The following is a 22,398-nucleotide window of genomic DNA, read 5'->3' as shown; positions in this document are numbered from 1 at the left end:
TGTTGAAGCCAATTTTCAAATAGGCACTATCTTTATTAATAAACCCCATATTTGAAGTTTAAACAACTAAATTCTTGCCTAAAAAACTACATTCCGTGACACAACAGCAATAGTTTTGTAAAATTTTGTCAACGAGAACATAAACTTTTATTAAATGGCATTTCTAAACAGTTTTGTCTACTTGTGGAATGTGTGATGGTATTAATGTATTGTGAGATAATATTATTTAGTGCATAAAATGTTAACATGAAATTAGGACTCTTAACATTTCAAAAGTCAAACGTTTTTAAATGGTGCATTTTTACCATAAAATGTAATCCCTCAAAACATATGTATTTGAGATCTGGTATAAAAATGACAAAAATATCAAGATTTTCTTGTGATGCATGTGTGTGAACTGTTTGACCTTTTTAGAATACAAATTAAACTAGTGAGAGTATATAAGCGTGTTTAAAAAATCCACAGGGCAGAAAAACCCATAGTCATAGAAACTGTTTATTTATTTTTTTTAATCTACTGAAGCTAACCAGCCAAGCTTGATGTCTTGACCCCTCAAAGTACAGTCATTATGAATAACTCTGATTATCTGTTTATATATCTGATTTCAGAAAACAGCAACAGATGGGAAGCGTCAGGAGATCATCGTTCTGGATTCCAAAAGAAGTAACGCCATCAACATTGGCCTGACGGTCTTGCCGCCTCCTCGCACAATCAAAACAGCCATCCTCAACTTTGATGAGTATGCCTTGAGCAAAGAGGGCATAGAGGTAATGCTGCACCAGTTTAAAATCGCATTCCGTTTTGCAAATTATGCCAAATCAGCCACAAGTAATGAAGCAAATTTGACATGATGAAATTATTAAGAAAAGCTACAATTAAACTCAATACATACGTTTCAGTCATAAAACTAGTACAATGCATGGTTACCCGTTACAGGTTACCATGCAGAAAACACATCTGTACTTAATACTAACCTTGTTTTGAGTCCACGTGAGTCACATATTCCTTGAACCCCTCTACAGTTCGCTTTCACTCTCTCTTTCGCTCTCTCTTTCTTTTTCTTTTTCTCGTTCTCTTTCTCTCTCTTGTTACATCAATCATTCAGGCATTTATGATCATCCCCAGACTGCTACATTAAAACATATTTTTACCAAAATACATGGCTCTCTACAACTGTACTGTAGTCGAGTTGGCAAATCGAAAGCATCGAGTCAAAGCTTGTGTCCAAAATAACTCAACCTCTTTGCCCTGAAAGCATACATTTACTTTGGATTTCCACAAAACCAATAGATTTTACCCTTAAAACTAATGTTTAGCAAGTTGGTTTGGCCGGCGACTCTGCATATTATGTGGATTTCCTGCAAAACTGAAGCATTTTTGCCAGCAGTCATATAATCCATCTCAGAGATTAACGGTTAGCAAAATGCTTCATTTAGGCTGTTACAGCCCATGATACAGATCTGAGGTAAATGTCTCAATATCAACATGTGAATAATGGAGCTCCCATTTTCTCATAAAATCTGTCATTTTTTCGTCATGGAAAAAATGGATTAGAGTGTTTCTCTCCACCCTTTATGTCTCTGCAGAGAGTGTTATGTTTTCACTGACAACCGCAATTTATGCTTCTCAAGATTTTATCAAAAATGTTGTTCTGGTCAGGAGAAATTACCTTTTTTATTCAATTATTCAGTTATGCAACAGCAGGATATGCCCATAGCAGATGAAATAGCAGTGAAATAGTCATCATTTCCCACATTTTTGAGTAATGCAGTGTCTTCCCAGGTGTTGTTGTTCATCAACGCTCAGATGATTGATGGAGCAAATGCCTTTCTAGGGGTGAATCCCCATATACAATGATTTCTGACAGTGATACTAACACTCCCTGCTGGGTCTTGTGCTCTTTCGTAGAAAATCCTAACAATGATTCCTACGGAGGAGGAGACGCAGAAGATTCAGGAGGCCCAGCTGGCGAACCCTGACACTCCGCTAGGCAGCGCAGAGCAGTTCCTCCTCATTCTGTCCTCCATCAGCGAGCTGTCCGCCCGCTTGCAGCTTTGGGCCTTTAAGATGGACTATGACGCTTTAGAGAAGGTCGGCCTCATGTTCTGTTACTCCACTCATACAAATTAAATGACATCATGGTGGTTTGGGGTCAATTGTTTTTGACCTCTACTTTACTAAACTGTCAGCAGGGGCTTTAACTAGTGGGTTGTGGCCCAAAATTGGGTCCGGTCTGATAGGGTAATGGATAGCAGGGAAAAATCTATGCTAAATGTAACCAATAAAGTGCAAATAACTATATAATCATGTAAAATGTGGATACAGTTGAATACATATACAGTTTACTTGACATGTACTCACCTTCAAAAACCATGAACCAAACACACACAAGGTAAATGAGAATACAATTTTTTTTTCTGTAATAGTTAAATGGTGTAATAAATTATTGGCAAAGAACATGAAATTAAAGAAATTTAAAAGAACATTTACAAATAAAAAAAAAGTATAAAAACAAGTTGGTTGAGGTTATTTATGGTAATATTATTACATCTGCATTAATGTATAATGTATTCACAGAACCATTCAAAAGTTTAGTTTTTTTTTTAAATCAAAAAATACAATAAAAACTATAGTAATATGCTCATTTTTATATGCTGAAATTATTTTAACATTTTATTTTTTGTAAATGTAATTTATTCCTGATGGCAAAGCTGAATTTTCAGTGTCACATGATCCTTCAGAAATCATTCTAATATACTGATTTGCTGCTCAAGAAACATTTCTTATTATTTTAAATGTTGAAAATAGTTATGCTGCTTAATATTTTTCTGGAAACCATGACACTTTTATTTCAGGATTATTTGATGAATAACAGCAAAAGAACAGCATTTACTGTGAGCATTTCGCTAGTGAGCGACGCCTCGTGGTACCATCACAGAGAGGCTCAAAATCACTTTCCAGAACATTCTCGTTCACCGTTCCTGGCTGGTGGAACGATCTTCCCACCCCTATCTGGAATGCTGAATCCCTGACAATTTTCAAGCGACTTCATCTTCACCTTAAATAAAAAAAAAAAAACTGTCTTTCTCTTTATTTATTCCTTCCCATTCTAGCTTGTACTTATTTGAACAATGCCTAAAACTTGGTATTACAAGCACTTACTGTGTCTGTTTGCCTCTTTAAGAAGAATCGCTTTATGTATTCCCCAATTGTAAGTCGCTATGGATAAAAGCGTCTGCAAAATGACTAAATGTAAATGTAATTTGAAATATAATTTTTTTTGACATTATAAATGTCTTTACTGTCACTTTTAACCAATTAAATATGTCCTTGCTAAATAAAAATACTAATTTCTTTCAAAAAAGTCTTGCTGATCCATACATTTTAAACAATATTGAATTAAATTGACATAAATCTGTATAAATATATCAGCATTAATATGTAAACGTAAATTTCAATGTTGTGGTTGTTGTTGTTAGAACAATTTTAGGACTTTTTGAGTTTCTCTATTATGATGAACAATTTTTGTACTGTGTTCAGACAGTAGTTTTAGATCTAGAACCAAAACCACCGGTCTACAAAATTCTTTCCTAGAGGCTATTTATTTTTAACCCAGTCTTTTTTTCTCTCTCTCTCTCTCAGGAAGTAGCAGAGCCACTACAGGACCTGAAGGAGGGCATGGACCAATTAGAAAAGAATAAGACCCTGTGCTACATCCTTTCAACTCTGCTAGCTATTGGCAACTTTCTCAATGGAACCAATGTAAGTGCCAGCGAATTCTACAGCTCTTCTTTCATCCCCTAATCTCTCCATCTCCATCTGTATTTCTTTCTGTCTGTCTGCCGTATTCGCTTAGATCTTAATAACATTAAAAAGGCTGATGGAGATAAACCTGATAAGGTGGTGAGTTTGGCATGACATTTCTTTTGTTACTGTAAACCATTGAGCGTGGGCAGCAGAACAAAGCCAGCGAGAGTCATGTCACGTCCGTGGGGATTTCTCCATTCCCAGCTCTGTCGTGCCTCACAGACTTGCAGACAGGATTGAGATTCTGTTAATCATATGTCAATGAAGCATTGATCAGAATCATCATGGGAGCTGCACACAGATTCTGCGCATGTTCAAAGCACTTTTATCTTAATGCAACTGATGCTAATCAACTAAACTACATCATAATCATGTCAAAATGAGGCCTTTTTTTAGAAAATGATTTGATGATGGACCAGATCCAGAGTGACTAATGCTCTCAAGGTGCATGTGATTTTCCACATCAGAGCTCATTTCATCTGCACACATATACACATTTAAATTGATCTGATATAAAATTTCCCTGCTTTTCCAGCACGCATTACACTGTTCTTGTTTTTTTCCTTTTTTATCCTCAAAAACCAACTGTGGCAAATTTCCTGCACTTATGTAAAGCAATTAAGTAATACCTTTTTTCAGTAAATATGAAATGTATCATAATCTATCACTCTGAAATGTAAAAACAGTTTTGGCAGGAAAATATTAACTGTCTATATTTGTATACAATGTTAATTTTTCTGAATGCCGTAAGTCACATAACGTACACAGCAAGTATATATATATTATTTACAGGCAAAAGTACTTAATAAAAAAGGGCATAATAGGCATAATAAAAGGCAAAATACTTTTATTACAGGAAAGCAACATTTCAAAATAAATTAAATATATGTATATATTTTTTTGTTTGTTTGTTTTTTATTATATATTAATAAGCTAATTTATATATTATAATGTGATTTAACATGGTAATTTGGTGTGATTTGGTTTTAAAATTTTTAACAAATTTAACACATATAGCCTATTAGAATGCAGTTATATGCCCATAAAATTCAAGAAAAGAAAAAAAAAGACCATATATGAGTTTTACAATTCAAACAAGTTCAACAAACAAAAAGTTAATATTGTGTTAAACATTGCCAATACTGTCTGTTTTGATCAACAAAATTGTTTAATTAAAAAGCAGTGTTTTGTTACTGAATGAATACATGGTTTAATGATTTTTAAATTATCTAAATTACAAATTATATTTTGGGGGGTAATTTCTCAGCCAAAATGTATGTGCAATTAATTAAATGAATTAATCGGCACATGAAGTAATTAATTAATCAAAAATTGCATTTGCTTAAAAACGTTATACATACATTATCTCACAGAAGTGAGTACACCCCTCACATTTTTGTAAATATTTTATTATATCTTTTCATGTGACAACCAGAGCATGTGAGCGAAGCGGAGCGGTGTGACGCTTGAGTCACATGACACTGGGGAGAGAAAATGGCTAATTGGGCCCATGTGGGGTGTACTCACTTTTGTGGCCAGCAGTTTAGACATTAATGGCTGTGTGTTGAGTTATTTTGAGGGGACAGCAAATTTACACTGTTATACAAGCTGTACACTCACTACTTTACATTGTAGCAAAGTGTAATTTCTTCAGTGTTGAATGAAAAGATATAATCAAATATTTACAAAAATGTGAGGGGTGTACTCACTTCTGTGAGATACTGTATACATGGCTTCCTAAAAACAAACAAGCAATACATTATCATATTCAATGCATGGGTTTATTAAGCACATTTGCCATGGTCTTTTTTATTTCTGTAATTGTGTTTTCAGGCTAAAGGCTTTGAGCTGAGTTACCTAGAGAAAGTTCCTGAGGTGAAGGACACCGTTCACAAACAGTCTCTACTGCATCATGTCTGCTCCCTCGTCGTGGAGAAGTCTCCAGAGAGTTCAGACCTCTACTCTGAGATTGGAGCCATTACACGCTCAGCTAAGGTTAGCAGAACTATCATAGCATTTTTACAGCACCATCACCACTGTTTTTTGTCGACTTTCAGTTTTTTTCCAAAATTTAATTTTGGGTGGGTCTTTCATTATGTTTAATATGGTACAGAAAGGGCAAGAAAATAATGGGAAAGGAATCAAAACTCTCATAGATTGCTATGAGAATGTACACTCACTGCTATGCAATGAAACACCTAGAAGGAGAGAGAGAGAGAGAGAGAGAGAGAGAGAGAGAGAGAGCATCTTGTGCTTCAGTGGAAGCAAGAACACCTGACCTTTTGTACAAAAATTTCACAAATTTAATCAGTGACCTATAAATAGTGCAGAATATTATTTTGTCTTTATAACATTTCTTTGTTTTAAATATTTCAAGCACTAAAACGTTCTGTTTCGTTCCAGATTTAAATTAGATTTAAATTCCCGATATTCAATATCGTCTCAGAAGTTTTGCAACCCAATGTACAAACAATGACAGTGTGCCATGTACAAAGGAAGAAATCAAGGCTTCACAATTCCATGAGTTGTTGCTAAAAGTGAAGCATTGCTTTTGAAGTGAACGGACCAATCATGAGATGGCTTTGTTGATCACTGGTTGTCCCGTCTTCTTCAGGTTGACTTCGACCAGCTGCAAGAAAACCTATGTCAGATGGAACGCCGCTGCAAAGCATCCTGGGACCACCTGAAGGTCATTGCCAAACACGAAATGAGACCAGCCCTCAAGCAGCGCATGTCGGACTTCCTTAAAGACTGTGCCGAAAGAATTATCATCCTTAAAATTGTGCATCGCCGCATCATAAACAGGTGCCTTAAAAATAGTTGAACACATTAACGCTGTTTGCACACATCCGATTTGTTTTTCAAATCTAATCTGTGGGAATGAAAAAGGCTTGAAAACTGATCTAATATTTCAGACTGACATTTTTTTTTATCTGTTTTTTATTAAAAACACATTTGAATGTGGTTTGCAAAAATGTGGATTGAATTTAGTTTTTTGTGGTTCTGACGGTGTATACGCCAAAAACATCAGCATCTTTTTGCTCTGTCTGAACCAAGGTGTCGTAGAGATGTCTGAAGATCAGTTAAAGTGAGGTCCCTGTGTGTCTGATCTACAGGTTTCACTCATTCCTGCTGTTCCTGGGCCACCCACCATACTCGATACGAGAGGTGAGCATCCACCGCTTCAGTAAGATTCTGAGTGAATTTGCACTTGAGTACCGCACCACCAGAGAGCGAGTGCTACAGCAGAAACAGAAACGAGCCAATCACCGCGAGAGGAACAAGACACGGGGCAAAATGATCACAGAGGTGAGTGAATGTCTTTCTTCTGTTGAACCCGAATGAAGATATTTTGAAGAATGTTGGAAACCAGTCATTTTTACAGCCTTTGTTATTAATCTAGATTGATGTTGATCTATAAAATGCATTTGTAACTTTTTAAGTTGTATAAATCAGTTTTACATTAATAAAAACTTTAAAAATGTTGTTAATTTCCGGGAACAATCCTTTTTAAACTTTTTCAGCACCATTTAGATGAACATATTCCATTGCATCTTCTCCTGATTAAATATATTTCTGCTAATAACGCCATTGACACAACAGATGACAAGTGGATTATTCAAAAACCAGATGATTAAAAGAAAATGGGATGTAAAATAACTATGCCTTTATTCTCCTGCTTCAACTAACATCTTCTTTGTTTGGGGTCTCAAAAGTTTGACTCAAATAGCAAATCTCAGATTAAAAAAAAAAAAAAAAACGTTTTTATTGTCGGAACTTTTTTGTCCCGTAATTCATGCACAGAAAGGAACCCTCAGCTCTTTTGTGCTTTTTTCCCCCTCTTATTTCTCTCAGACTGCTCAGGTGCTTAATTTATGTGCTTCATCTTTGCACCACAAGAGGGAGTCATTATACATTCAGATGCTTCCAGTGTCTCATTCACACTTGAGACCAATGAAGACTGATTCTTATCGTGTGTATGTTCCATTTTCTTTAGTCTGCCCCAAGGTGCTCAGAATAGCCACAAAACACGCTCGCCACTTGCATTACATTAATAAAACATTGTAAACCAAGCAGTCTATTGTCATGGGTTTTGCAGCTCTGGACTTGCCCTGGGTATTTGTTACTCCAGGAGGCCAATTTAATGCCTCTCATGGGGGATGTCATAGCCAGGATAGCCCTTCATGGCATGTTATGCTTGGCAGAGGTCTTCCTCAGTCTAAGAGGGGTGTCTAATTCAATCTCTGTGTGAAAATCCCTGTAGGAGTGGTGAATGTAAGCTCTGTAGAGGTAGAGCTGAGGTAGAGGAGGACGTTCAGTTACACATGGTGCTGCAAAACAATAAGCCCAAGTAATAATATGGTGAATCTCACTAAAATGTGCATAGGTCATTTTATAGCACAAGCAAAAGAGTTAAAGTAAATTAATAGTTTTGCATTGTGACATTGTTTATTGGCAGTTAGGGGGCAAATATGCCCCCTAAATTCTCATTATTGTAATACATTTTTGTCATTTCCATTTTTTAGGTGATTCTTGTTAAAATATTGTTTTTATGATAATTTTGAATATAATTTTGTAAAAAAAAAAAATATTTAAACCAGCAAAAACATCTAGGTCACATTTTATCCCCAAAATATCACATTTTAACCACCAGGGTACTATATGACCTGGGCATATTCTTGACAGGTTTAAAAAAAATAAATAAAATAAAAACCCTAAAGAGTTGCCTCAAGTGCTCTAGAATGTTCAGGGTAGTACATTTTGGAATGTGTTTTGAAACCTTTATGAGTCCTGAAGTGCCAAACCAAATACCAAAAACATTTTTCAACCCAACATTTCCTGCTCATCTTTTCTGCCATGTGACTTCTTTCATTTCTTCTCTGTAGAGTGATGAGGAAGAGGATGATGAGGTATGCGTGTATCTGTGTGCTTTTCTGCGCTTGTGCATGGACGGGTTTCACGGTTTTTTTTCCTGTAATGTCTAGCATATATTTCCAGAGCATATGCAAGTTTGTACTGTATCTAGAGGACTCAGGGATCAATATTCTTATTGTTTCTTATCGTATGCAACTATTGTGGTTCCCCATGTGGATTTGAACAGAAGATAAGAGCATGTTAAACTACTGTAGACGTAACATGATGTTGAACAAAGCTGATGCAGATGTGAAGCTATTTTAAAATCAACTCTGAATTAAATGCCACGTCAATACAGTTTTCACTTGAGTCTTGATGCATTATTAAGCGACTTGTGTGTGAATCATTTACTAAACCAGTATGAATAGACATGTTTTGGGGTGATGTGTATTTTTTGTATTTGAGTATGGTGAGATTACTGTTAATCATATATTGGAATCATATTTATATTATTTGTCTGAAGTGAATCTAAACACCGAAAGTATGGAAACCAGTAATGTTTGGTACAACCAAACAAAACAAGGATATAAATGCAACTACTTCCACTGAGTGTAATTTTTTATTTCTCTATGATGAATTGATTTCTTTATTATTTCTCTCCTCAGAGTGGGAAGTTTGCAGGAACTCCTCTGGAGGGTCAGGAGTGTCAGCCGCAGGGTCTGGGCTACACGGAGAACGCAGCTGAACATGAGCAGATGACTGCTGTACTTCGTACCAGCCTGCAGAGCGGCGATAGTCCATCCTCTGTACTCCCCGGCCTCCGCACACGCACTCGAGCCACTCGAGGTATATTCATATCTTTAGAGCTACAGATAATGCTGATTTGACCTTAAAGGTCTGAAGTCGAAACAAAAACAAAAAAACAATTGAAACCAGTTCTCTCCTTGTGTCTCGTTTCCAGGCCATACGGCACTTTTGTCTGCTGCAAATGAAGACACTTCTAATTGCACAAATGATACAGCGGATGAGATCATGGAACGGATTGTGAAATCAGCCACTCAGGTCCCCAGTCAGCGCACACAGCCCCGCGAGAGGAGACGCTCCAGAGCCAACCGCAAATCCTGTGAGTCTGCGAGAACCACACAACTCGTACTGAAAGGCTCATCCCTATGAGTTTACCCTCAAGAGTTTTGAAGGGATGAAGGGTATAGGGGACCAAAAACTGTTCTTTGGAACACACTTCTGCGTCCTCTTGCTGAGCCAATATTTAAATATGACAGCCATGATTGTACTCACTCCAAAGTGCCCTTCAGAGATGGATTTGTCACTTTTGAAACTCAATTTAACTGTCTGCCTTGCTTTGGATTAGGGGGTGTTTGGAGTGTAGCATCAAACTACTTTCATTTCTTGGCCTCAGGCAGGAAACAAATGTAGTTTTTGAAAAAGATGTAAAATGGAAATATTGTGAAATGTTATTACAACTTAAAATAACTGTTTTCTAATTTATTATATTTTAAAATGTGTTTTATTCCTGTGATGGCAAAGCTGAATTTTCAGCAGCCATTATGCCAGTCTTCAGTGTCACATGATCCTTCAGAAATCATTGTGATATGCTGATTTGGTGCTTAAGAAACATTTCTTCTTATTATCAGTGTTGAAAACAGTTATTGTGCTTAATATTTTTGTGGAAACGGTGACCCTTTTTTCAAGATTCTTTGGTAAATAGAAATGTTAAAAGAACAGAATTGATCTTTTGTAACATTATAAATGTCTTCACTGTCACTTTTGATCAATTTAATGCATCCTTGCTGAATAAAAGAATAAAAATAAAAAAACGAGTGTATAATATATGCTAGTGTAATGAATCATTTTCTTGAATGTTTTGTAAATAATTACGGTTTAAAACCTATTTAGATCTGTTTTAATTAAATTTTAAGCAATAATTACATTTAAAATGAACATTTTTTTACACATTAAATTACTTTTTTTTTTCCAGATACATTTTTTTAAATCATCCTTGTTTTAAAAATTGATAATGGTGATTTATTGATATTATGGTATTAGCTTGAATAGTGTTTACTATAATTTTAAATAATAATAATAGGGAGTTTAAATATTTACAATTCTGTATCTCATCTGTCTGTAATATGTTTGTATCATGAGTTTTCTCAACAGCGCTTCGCTCTCTCATTCATTCCCTTTTTTCTTCTCTACAGTAAGAAGAACACTGAAGAATGGTCTTACGCCAGAGGAGGCGCAGGCGCTGGGATTGGCCAGCAGCTCTGAGATGCAAGTGTGAGACAGCAGCCGCTCAGAGTCTCGGCCCACACATATAAACACAAATGAGCTGGACCAGGTCACTGTAACTTGAGTTTGCTTGAATCTGGAGCAGGTGCATGTTTCTGGGTTTGTGTTTTAAAACGGTTATTGCCGTGGACAATTTGTATTCTCACAGGTGAAAGGGATTATAATCACTAACCCATTATACTCTACTTATCCTGGAACGTGTAGTCAGACCTTACAACATTTACTAGCTTATGCATTTTGTCCCAAGAGGATCATTGAAACTACTCAGGTGCATGTTCACTGTTCCTGCAGACTGTTGATGATATCCCAAACATCCGTCTTATTGCATTTTTGAAAGAGAACAAGCACAATGTCCTGATGCACAACATTTATAGACGCGCGCACGCACATGCACATGCACACACACACACACAGAGAGAGAGAGAGAGAGCCTGTAGAATGCTGATTGTCCAGTTCTCCAGTACAGAGACCAATGTCCTTCTCTTACCGCTGTGGCCTTCGGAATGATCCTAAAGAACTGTGTTTAAAGATGACTGGATGCCCTCCCACTATTTTTGTTTGTACTGGCTGTTTTGTTGAATTAAGAAGGTATTGAATAGTAGCACCTTTAGCATTCCTATCTCATGTAAATCAGCAGCGATTCTTCTCTGGTTTCTCTGGTGAAGCAGGGCTTCTTATGTTAGGGAGAAATAAAATCTTAAAAGCTTTTCTTTAATTTCTGCTGTACCCTGAAGTCTCCTTTTGTGATCAAAACCTGTTTAGCTTGGATAAAGATGATCAAATTACTTTGCACACAGATGAGAACAAACTAGAAAGTCTTCTTTCTCTTTTTCCCTCCAGCTGTCATTTCCTCATACATAATCTCTATAGTAATACATTCATTTCATAACTTGCAAAATTAGACAATTGTCTATTTAAATGAAAGAACTTCTATCCATATTTTTTTTGTTTTGTTTTTTTAAATGATGGCATTATCAAATGAGTGCCTTGAAGAAATGTGTTTTTGTGAGAATCTGATTATTTAGTCAGGAAAGGAAGGAAGGAAGAGAGAAACATTCAGATTTTAGGGCATTTCAAAGGATATAGTTGACCCAAAAATGTACAATTTTGTCATTATTTCCTCTACATTATTCTAAACCCATCTGGATAATTTGGATATAAATTGGATATTTTGATCAAGTTGTGAGTTAAAAGTTAACTTTCTAGTGATCAGTGAATAAAAACTTAATGTGTCATGTGACTTCAAATTATAGCCCACAAATCATATGGACTACTGTTTTTGGTGCTTTTTCTTAAAGGGGTCATATGATGCTATTTTGAAGATCATTATTTTGTGTATTTGGTGTAACAGAATATGTTGACATGCTTTAATGTTCAAAAAACACATTATTTTTCAAATACTGTACATTATTGTAGGTCCTCTATGCCCCGCCTCTCTCAAACACGCCGTTTTCAACAAAGCCCCCTCCTTTGACAAGCGCAGTCTGCTCTGATTGGCCAGCTGACCCAGTGCATTGTGATTGGCCGAACACCAAAACCACGCGTCGGAAATGTAACGCCCCTTACCATAATCGCGAGCTTCAGCTTTCAATGTAAATATCAAGACAGTTAATAATGTCGTTAGTTTTACCATCAGTTCAAGCCAAAAGGGCAACAATCGTGTGACAGACACAGTGATGATGCAGTACACAAGTCGCGGTTAAGACAGCTGACGTGCTAAATCGAAATCGCATCATATGACCGCTTTAACAATTGGTCAAAGTACATGGATGTATGGAAAAGAGCTGCATGACGATTCTTCAAAATACTGAATATTTTTTACAGAACCACATTGTTCATATCGGTTTGGAGAAATTAAATTACACAATATTAGCAAGATTTCAAAAAAAAAAAAAAAAAACCTGTGAACACAGCCTTTTCATTTTTTCCCCTCAATGTGGTACCAATCAACCAGGGTTTTTAGTTTTTTTTTTATTTTATTTTACAAATTACCAGATACAAATCCATTGTCAATGATAGAAGTACCACTCAGCACCTTATCATGTGTAGCATGCAATTTCGAAAGGAATTGGAAAATTTAGTATTATAGACTTTTTTTCACCTCTTTCCCTCAGATTTTTATTCTGAGTATTATGTGGATAAGAGATTAGATACATGTAAAGTAGAACCTTGATGTAGAGGCTAAACATGAGACAGATGCTGTAAAATTGTGTAAATGTCACAAACGTTTTTATTTGTATTTTTTGTTGTGTTCATGTTTTGTTTGTATTTTGTATAGTATAGTGTATCATAGGTCAAAAGCAGTGTTATTCTGTGAAAATCCTAATTTAAGAGAAAATAAACCATGCATGGTTCAAACAATAACAAATGTGCCAGCAGGCGATGTCATTATTTTGTGGCTAAGTGGATGGAGCCTGTGACGTCTCGATACCCTGTGAACGTAGCTTTTGTTTCATGTGTTTACGCAGCACAGACTTGAAACATTGTCATGCACCCATCAGCCCTGCTCAAATGGCCTTTGATATTATTGCACTCACATACAGAGTTTCACCCATTGCTTGTTGGTTTTGCATAAAATGTGATCGAGAATGTGAAAATTTGATTTCTAAATTCCAAAAGGAAAAGCATTTTCTGTACTTTGCAATAAAACGCTTTTACAGCAACATCCAGAACAGAGTTGGACTGTTTCTTTCTTGGTAACAGTGTAATTGTTTTCAGTTGAAAACATGATTCTATTGAACCAAATTGTTATGTAAAACAAAATTACTAGATACACTGACCACAAATCTAAGTCTGTTTGCTCAAGTAAATGTGAGAAACATTTTAAATGATGTCACGTTATATGATATAAAGGCACAGCTGGGAGATATAAGTTGTAACTGTGAGACACATTGGGTGATATAAAGTCACAACATCTGTTAAGTCGCAATTAAATACTGCAATTTCTTGACAAAGTCACATTGCGAAATACAAAACAGTGTGAGATGTAATGTTTCCTGTAATTCCAACTTTACAATTTACAAGAATTAAAAACAATTCACAAGTTTGATATAAAGTCTGTGTAAGATACAAACTCACACTGTGGGTCGCAATTAAAAGAAAAATAAATTCCAATTGAAAAGTTTAGTCACATTTGGGGATATAAAGATGCAGTCTCATTTGTGAGGTATAAGTAATATTAGGCACGTTTCCATTACCCTTATTGAAAATACACCTAATGGAAACTCGTCAATTTAGCAAAAACGCCCATATATTGCAAAACAGTTTTTACGCTTGCATGAGGTGGCATATATTTTGCATAAATAAATATAGCCAAAATCCATCAATATCCCACCAAAATCCATTGCCATGACTTATCGAGAGAGGCAAAAGGTTACGTTTTAGTCGCATAACATTGGTTAATGGAAAGCCGTCATTTCGCAATACTTTTTTATCGACATTTAGAAAACATCGCCAAAGTTTTGCGCAAATCTGTAATGGAAACACGCCTACCGAGAGATGTAAAGTTCCAATTACACAAAAAAAAGAAAGTTACAATTTGAGAGGTATAGTTGCAATCACAGTTGGGAGGTATAGTCACTTTATCAGATTAAGTCAGATTCACAATTATGAAAATAAAGTAGCATTTTTTAAAATATAAAGTCACAATGTGAGATACAAAGTCACACTGTGAGATTACCGGGAAGAAAAAAAAATCAATTGAAAAGTATAGCGCATGCAATTCACACACAAACTCTCCAAGAACAGAGTTGTTAGACATATCACCACCTTTATTTAGGGTCATGTACAGCAGATGGTTCTTTTGCAGTGTCACAGAGCTCCTCTAAAACGAGCTGTGACAACATCGAAACTGATGGAATCTCATTACAATCATAATTGTATGACAATTTTAGTGCAACAACAGACATGTAACATGCCTAATGCAGTAAAGATGTTGGTTGTACAAGACCATACAAAAACAACCTTGTGTGTTTGTTTGTTAGATATATCTATGGCAAAAATTAGCTTGCATTTGTCCCCATAACTTTTTCAGCAAGGACAGAAAGATGCCATGGAAAAGCAAAAAAAATAAAAAAATAAAATTATCAATGGTAGGTCAAAAAGAAACGAAAACCAAATAAGGTCAGATCACAGAAAGGAAATAAAAGACAAAATCCAAAGTCTAGGATTCATGGTAAAATCCAATGCAAACTATGTCTTTTCTGCAAGTTGTATGCCAACTACAAACTAAAGAAAGTGATAAAAGCAAGAGAATATATATCGATTCCTAGCCTGTCTAGGTCTACAAAATAGCTACACAATGTCCCTGAACAATAAGGTCAGCACAGTACTAGAAGAAATTAATTGTAGAAATTTCAAGTTGGAAGGTTTTCCAAATACAAACAGCAAGTCCACACCAATGAACTTTCATACTGCTCTGATTTAGTATCTCTATAAAGCTGAAGATAGCTGTACTTCTTTTTGCAGTTTTACATGTGCACTTTTTAGGGCTGTAATATCAAATGTCGATTCCGAAGCACCAAAAGTAATTTTTTTTTAAATCTGACAATGGTCACAAAAAAATAGGAATGACATTTTTTGTGTGTATAGTGCAGTTTACTTAAGGAATTATCACTCTTATACAGTTACCTGATATGTGATAAGAGAAGAGAGTGTATTATTAACTGACAGTTAACTAGTAAAACCAATGCAGGTTTAAGACAATTTCAGCCTAGGACACTTCAGGCAAAACAAAAAGAATGAAAGGAAATCGACCTGCTTCGTACAATAACTGCTGATGACATAAACAGAAATTCATATTTTTGTTTGTCCTTTTTTCTGCAAACGTAAAAAAATAAAAAACATATCAAGCATATGTCGTTTAGGCACTCATGATGTGATAAAATCATGAGTGAGTGAGATAATAAAAAGAGTGCTTGCATTTCCCTCACATCCACCTCTGGATTTAGGCTTAACATTGCACAATATCACGTACATTTTTTGGAGATTATACATCTAGTCTTTTCTGTTTTGCATCATTTCAAGCTTCATTGCATATAGATTTCTTTGCCAGATTTCTCACACTAGCAAAGTAAATGTCAATTTAAATCTATAATACCGAATTAATTCATTAATTTATCCGCCCACTTGACCAGTCCTTACAGGTCGGGGCAAAATAAATTAGGAAGAAAGCACTCTTAACTTAAGAGATGATGAAGCACACTTACATACGATTAAAGCTTATCATCCACAGTGTTTTAAAAGCCTCAAATGCTTCAAACAAAACGTAAACCCCACTTATTTAAACCAGTCAGGTAACTGGAGCTTCTATACTTAAAAACTTTAAGTTTTAAACTTGTTTTATATATATATATATATAGAAGAATTAGCTTACTGTTGAAATGTAGCACCAACAATTTTTCATGGCAAGTTTTGGGTCTCTAGACTCTATGATGCACTTAAGAGAGAAAGACAAGAAATATCTGAACTAAAAAAAATACCCCCAGACCAGAGGCTGACCAATCGCTGTAATTCCCCTGGGAAGAAAAAGTGCAGTCACAGTTATCTCCAGGACCTAGGGTAGAAAAACCCTGTTTCACAATCTTCCTCTGATGCAGCTAGTGGGGCGACTCCAGCATCTCCATTAGGAAAGTGTCAATGGGGGTGTCTCCAATCAGTTTAAAGAAGAAAAGGTGCTCCAGACACTTAAGGCCAATGGAACGCAATGCAGGAAGTCGGAGGAGAAGCTTGGCAAACCTGGAAGCAAGCGAGCCGATTTTTTTTTTTCTTTTCTTTTGGCACCTCCCATACTCACAACTATATGTGACAGTAACATGACTGCTTATGACTTCTATGAATGACTGTGAACTACGCTTGAGGATTTCACATACAAAAATGTCAGTAAATCAGAAAAGAGATAATTTACGTGTAGTAGATTTATTTAGCGGCCGTTTACACAATGTTTTCATCCAAAAACGGGATACTTTTTATGCGTTTTGACTGTTCGTTTACATGACAACGGCGTTTTGGGGATTGAAAACGCATATTTTTGAAAACGGGTTTCAAAGTGCAAGTTTTTAAAAACGGCACCGTTGTCGTTTCCGTGTAAACACCCAAAACGGGAATCTTTGAAAACGGTGACGTCATGCGCATGCGTAGTACGTGTTAGGTATGTAGACATGCGCAGTACGTAGGGTTGCCATGCGAATAATACGGCATGCAAAATAATGTGTCCCTTATCAAATCGATACAGGACGCGATTTGTCCCATATTTTACAAAGGCCAAGGATTTTGCAGGGTGGATAATACTAATAGCAATTATAATGAAATAAATTTCATAAGAAGTATTAGAGAAGCTCATTTGCGCGTGATTGCATTTTGGCGTCTTTGTTTCTATTGCGACAGAGTCTCCAGAACGCGCGCCGATAAGGCTCTTTCACACGTAACGCAGCGTGCGGTAAACCTGCGTGCCTCACATCCGCCCGGTCCGCCCTTTGAACACAAGAGGCTCTCCAGATGTAGGGCTGGCAGTTTGCAGAGAAGCATTTCAGTTGCTCACGGTGTTCACCCAAAAATTTAAATTCTGTCATTGTTTACAGATCCACAAGTTGTTCCAAACCTGTAATATTTTCTTACTTCTGTTGAACATAAAAGAAGATACTTTGAAGAATGTGGTTAACCAAGCAGTTTCTGGTCCCCAATGACTCCGATAGTAGCCTATATGTTTTCCCCACTATGGAAGTTACTGGGGACCAGCAGCTGTTTAGTTACCCTTACCCACATTCTTCAAAGTAGTCTATCTTCTTTTGTGTTCAACAGAAGAAAGAACTTTATGCCTCCCTTATTTTGCCTCACTGAAGGTGGCAAGTAAGGCTCTTTCACACGTAACGCAGCGTGCGGTAAACCTGCGTGCCTCACATCCGCCCGGTCCGCCCTTTGAACACAAGAGGCTCTCCAGATGTAGGGCTGGCAGTTTGCAGAGAAGCATTTCAGTTGCTCACGGTGTTCACCCAAAAATTCAAATTCTGTCATTGTTTACAGATCCACAAGTTGTTCCAAACCTGTAATATTTTCTTACTTCTGTTGAACATAAAAGAAGATACTTTGAAGAATGTGGTTAACCAAGCAGTTTCTGGTCCCCAATGACTCCGATAGTAGCCTATATGTTTTCCCTACTATGGAAGTTACTGGGGACCAGCAGCTGTTTAGTTACCCTTACCCACATTCTTCAAAGTAGTCTATCTTCTTTTGTGTTCAACAGAAGAAAGAACTTTATGCCTCCCTTATTTTGCCTCACTGAAGGTGGCAACCCTAGCAGTACGGGTCAATTTTAAAGGCAAGCGTGAACAAACATACACAACAATGGCAGAGTATATGGTACTGTTGTTGCTGCTAAAGAGTTTGCTAACGCTTCTTCGGCAAAGTGTGGATTTACTTCAATATTACAACCAACAGCGGAGATCATATACATCATATAATCGTCAATTCCCTACAGGTACTGTTTACTAACAAGCTGACAGCACCAACTACTGGCCTGGCATACGTAATACAGCATTTTTGTCAGTTTTCGCAGATATGTGTAAACGCGAATCGTTTTGAAAACGTTGTCGTGAATACGTGAAACTTTTTAAAAACGCAAGGGGAAAAACTTTTCCGTTTTTGACTACATCGTTGTCGTGTAAACGTAGCCTTAAAGTCACAACACAAGATTAATTCTGAGGGTCAGCGAGACAGTGGACAAAGAATGAATCTTGCCCGATAGCATAATTTATTTGTATGCACAATATAAATTTCAGCATCTGCTTAAACTGGATTGCGAAAGCTGGGCGAATAAAACTGAACTGAAATACTATGTAGGTTTTTAGGGAATTCATTTCTGTACGAAAATACTCACCTCCCCTGCTGATCTGGGTATTTCTGTTTGCAATAGGCCTCCAGGGATGCGTACACTTTCTCTCTGAGAAGCTCCACCTCACTGCTGCTAGTCAGACCTTTGGCATCTAAGAAACAATGGAAAAATTTTGCACAAACATACACCATTCTTTGATGTCAAAGGAGAGTATAACATACAGTGGGGAAAATAAGTATTTAGTCAGCCACCAATTGTGCAAGTTCTCCCACTTAAAAAGATGAGAGAGGCCTGTAATTTTCATCATAGGTATACCTCAACTATGAGAGACAAAATGAGAAAAATTTTGCACAAACATACACCATTCTTTGATGTCAAAGGAGAGTATAACATATATGCTACCGAAATGCTAGTGAAAGTGTTTACATACACAGTGAGTTCAAAGTAATAGGCCAATATTTTGATGTGCCAGTCTGGTTTTACCTAAATTGTTAATGACCTTTACTTGATAATAAAACTGTTTAACCTTTTTTTTATGCATACAATGAATTTCAGTTGGGGCCAAAACAACATTGGACCCCACTGACTTTCACTGTATTAAAAAACATTTAAAAAAATATCTTCCTTTTGTTTTACACAGAGTAAAGCAAGTCAAACATGTTTGGAACAACATAAGGATGAGTAAATTATCTTCTTTCTTTTTTTTTTAGTTTAAACTATCCACTGAAAAATTACAATCAATCTTAAATATGCTTACCTGGGTTAAACAGAACTATGGCACGCAGACAGCCAAGTTCGGTTTTGTCCATTTGCATATCACGCATCTTACAGACCAGCTCAGTCAGCACCCTGCAGAGGTGTAAAAAATAAGACTAATAACCATTCTGCAAATGAGGTCTCAATCACTCCAACGACAGTATTGGGCTTCTATACCAAATAACATCCACACAGGTATGAAGTAAGCACAAATAAAGCCAAATATTACCTGTCAAATAAGGCTCCAACCTCTGCACTCTGTGCACTTTCCCTGTACAGAAATTATGAACATGTTAAACCTCTAAAATAACTATATTATTAAACAGTTGTAAACATAGAGTTCAGTGTGACCTGTCAAAAAAGGCCTCCACGCCCAAGTTGTGAGTGCTCTCTCTGGGCACATGTAGACCTGTGGCCAACAGAATCTCATCCTTCACGCTGATGGAGCGATGAGAGAAGGCAGCGATTAAGAGCTCATTCCATCCTGTTATAAAAATATCACAATCATATAGTAAAATGCTTTTCATGTACATTTATACATTTTCAATTTTATTTAAAAAAAAATGTTTTGGCCACTGAATCACATTGTTGTGTGACTTTCACTGTATTAAAAAACTTTTAAAAAAATATCTTCCTTTTGTTTTACACAGAGTAAAGCAAGTCAAACATGTTTGGAACAACATAAGGGTGAGTAAATTATCTTCTTTCTTTTTTTTTAGTTTAAACTATCCACTGAAAAATTACAATCAATCTTAAATATGCTTACCTGGGTTAAACAGAACTATGGCACGCAGACAGCCAAGTTCGGTTTTGTCCATTTGCATATCACGCATCTTACAGACCAGCTCAGTCAGCACCCTGCAGAGGTGTAAAAAATAAGACTAATAACCATTCTGCAAATGAGGTCTCAATCACTCCAACGACAGTATTGGGCTTCTATACCAAATAACATCCACACAGGTATGAAGTAAACACAAATAAAGCCAAATATTACCTGTCAAATAAGGCTCCAACCTCTGCACTCTGTGCACTTTCCCTGTACAGAAATTATGAACATGTTAAACCTCTAAAATAACTATATTATTAAACAGTTGTAAACATAGAGTTCAGTGTGACCTGTCAAAAAAGGCCTCCACGCCCAAGTTGTGAGTGCTCTCTCTGGGCACATGTAGACCTGTGGCCAACAGAATCTCATCCTTCACGCTGATGGAGCGATGAGAGAAGGCAGCGATTAAGAGCTCATTCCATCCTGTTATAAAAATATCACAATCATATAGTAAAATGCTTTTCATGTACATTTATACATTTTCAATTTTATTTAAAAAAAATGTTTTGGCCACTGAATCACATTGTTGTGGTTTTACTTTAGTGTCTTGTGCCATGAGTGTTGCATTTTAAGACACTTATCGGTTCTTTTCTATTCAACTGTACTCCATCTAGCTGTTTTTTTTAAAGGAAAAACACAACCTGTGTATACATCCTCTATTCCTCTTCAGAATGCTGAATACTTTGATATATACATATATTTTAGATAACTCTATTTTGATTAGCAAGGCCACTAAACAAGGCTGACAAGAGATTAAACCTTCAGTACCCAAACAGACAGCAGCAAAATGAGTGTGAGAATGTCAGGTGCTCGTACCAGCCCTGAGCAGAATGACTTGGTCATCCAGGGGCAGCTCAGAGAAGTGAGGGATTCTCTTGGCCCACTCCACCAGCGTGAACAGCTGTTTGTCTGCAGCCTGACAGATGTTAGTGACTGGATCATTGGGCTGGAGAACAGAGAAGTCACAGAGTCAGTGGAGGAGAGAGTTAAGAGCAAATGCCTCTGGCACTTCTGGACAACATAAAGAGAATTTGTGAACTGATAAACGTCAGTGCTTTATTCTTTGTCAATCTGTCTGTGGGGATATTCAACTCCAAACACTGAGAATTCAAAAGATCCTAATCTCTACACCAGCTCTGGGAATACCAGCATTTAAAGAGCTTTAAATAAGGGCTGTGTTTCACCCAACAGTAAACTGACTTTGCCAGGCAACAGTTGGCAGCAATCAATGCTTGGCATAACTTTGCAAAATAATTGCTTACAACCTTTTAACCAACCTCTGCAACTTCCATTTCAAGGCAACTGCTGACAATTAGCATGTTTACATGAATGCCAATATTCTGATAACTTCCAAATATTAGCTTTCTGAAATAACCCATTGTACCAGATTATCATGCAAATCAATAACCCGGTAATGCAAGTAAAGCATGTTAAAAATCAGGTTATACTCTGGTAGTGACATCAAAATATATTCATTTGTGTATCTGACTCAGAGTATTCCATTTGTTATGCGAGTTGTGATGTTAAAGTAGGGTTGGACGATATGGCCAAAATTTATATCACGATATATTTCTTAATTTCGGTCGATACGATATAATTCCGATATCGATATGAACACTATTAAAAAAGCCTCATAAAAATGGCCAAGAACGGCCACAAAAGATGTCTGTACCTACAAACTTATGAAAAATTAATTTGCCAACTCTATGAAACCTACTCCTATAAAACTATATCATATTTTAGGGAAAAAAATGGTGCAAATAAATAAATGTTCACCTTTTATTGGTATTTAGCCTTCATACAAACAAGAAATGTGAAATCACTGTCAAATAAATCTCAGACTCTCCTTATTAATATTAATATTTTTTACTTCAAACTATAGGCTAACATACCAGTCAAAAGTTTTTGAACAGTAAGATTTGTTATGTTTTTTTAAAGAATTCTCTTCTGCTCACCAAGCCTGCATTTATTTGATCCAAAATACAGCAAAAACAGTAACATTTTGAAATAATTTTACTAT

General features: G+C 36.3%; 2 protein-coding genes across 5 annotated transcripts in view; one reads left to right on the top strand and one right to left on the bottom strand.

Moving 5' to 3' along the window:
• LOC107581616 (FH1/FH2 domain-containing protein 3-like) overlaps positions 1-12,315 on the top strand; it is a 191,749-nt gene extending 179,434 nt beyond the window's left edge. Inside the window, exons 19-27 of the mRNA XM_016267244.1 lie at positions 609-767; positions 1,909-2,091; positions 3,643-3,762; positions 5,641-5,802; positions 6,422-6,612; positions 6,924-7,116; positions 9,327-9,507; positions 9,623-9,784; positions 10,878-12,315. Coding sequence (XP_016122730.1) covers positions 609-767; positions 1,909-2,091; positions 3,643-3,762; positions 5,641-5,802; positions 6,422-6,612; positions 6,924-7,116; positions 9,327-9,507; positions 9,623-9,784; positions 10,878-10,960 — 1,434 coding nt within the window. The 3' untranslated portion in view covers positions 10,961-12,315. The remainder of the gene's footprint in view (positions 1-608; positions 768-1,908; positions 2,092-3,642; positions 3,763-5,640; positions 5,803-6,421; positions 6,613-6,923; positions 7,117-9,326; positions 9,508-9,622; positions 9,785-10,877) is intronic.
• A 2,732-nt stretch (positions 12,316-15,047) lies between these two features.
• LOC107581542 (retinoic acid receptor RXR-beta-B) overlaps positions 15,048-22,398 on the bottom strand; it is a 14,166-nt gene continuing 6,815 nt past the window's right edge. For all 4 annotated transcript variants that reach the window (XM_016267119.1, XM_016267117.1, XM_016267118.1 and 1 more), the window contains exons 6-11: positions 21,195-21,324; positions 20,669-20,801; positions 20,547-20,588; positions 20,319-20,410; positions 18,842-18,947; positions 15,048-16,704 (exon numbers count right to left, since the gene is read on the bottom strand). In XM_016267119.1, the coding sequence (XP_016122605.1) occupies positions 16,566-16,704; positions 18,842-18,947; positions 20,319-20,410; positions 20,547-20,588; positions 20,669-20,801; positions 21,195-21,324 (642 nt within the window). In that variant the 3' untranslated portion in view covers positions 15,048-16,565. The remainder of the gene's footprint in view (positions 16,705-18,841; positions 18,948-20,318; positions 20,411-20,546; positions 20,589-20,668; positions 20,802-21,194; positions 21,325-22,398) is intronic.

This window comes from Sinocyclocheilus grahami, unplaced genomic scaffold (genome assembly GCF_001515645.1).
Source record: "Sinocyclocheilus grahami isolate Dianchi unplaced genomic scaffold, SAMN03320097.WGS_v1.1 scaffold36.1, whole genome shotgun sequence".
NCBI lineage: Eukaryota > Metazoa > Chordata > Actinopteri > Cypriniformes > Cyprinidae > Sinocyclocheilus > Sinocyclocheilus grahami.
This window is presented reverse-complemented; position numbering and strand designations above follow the sequence as displayed.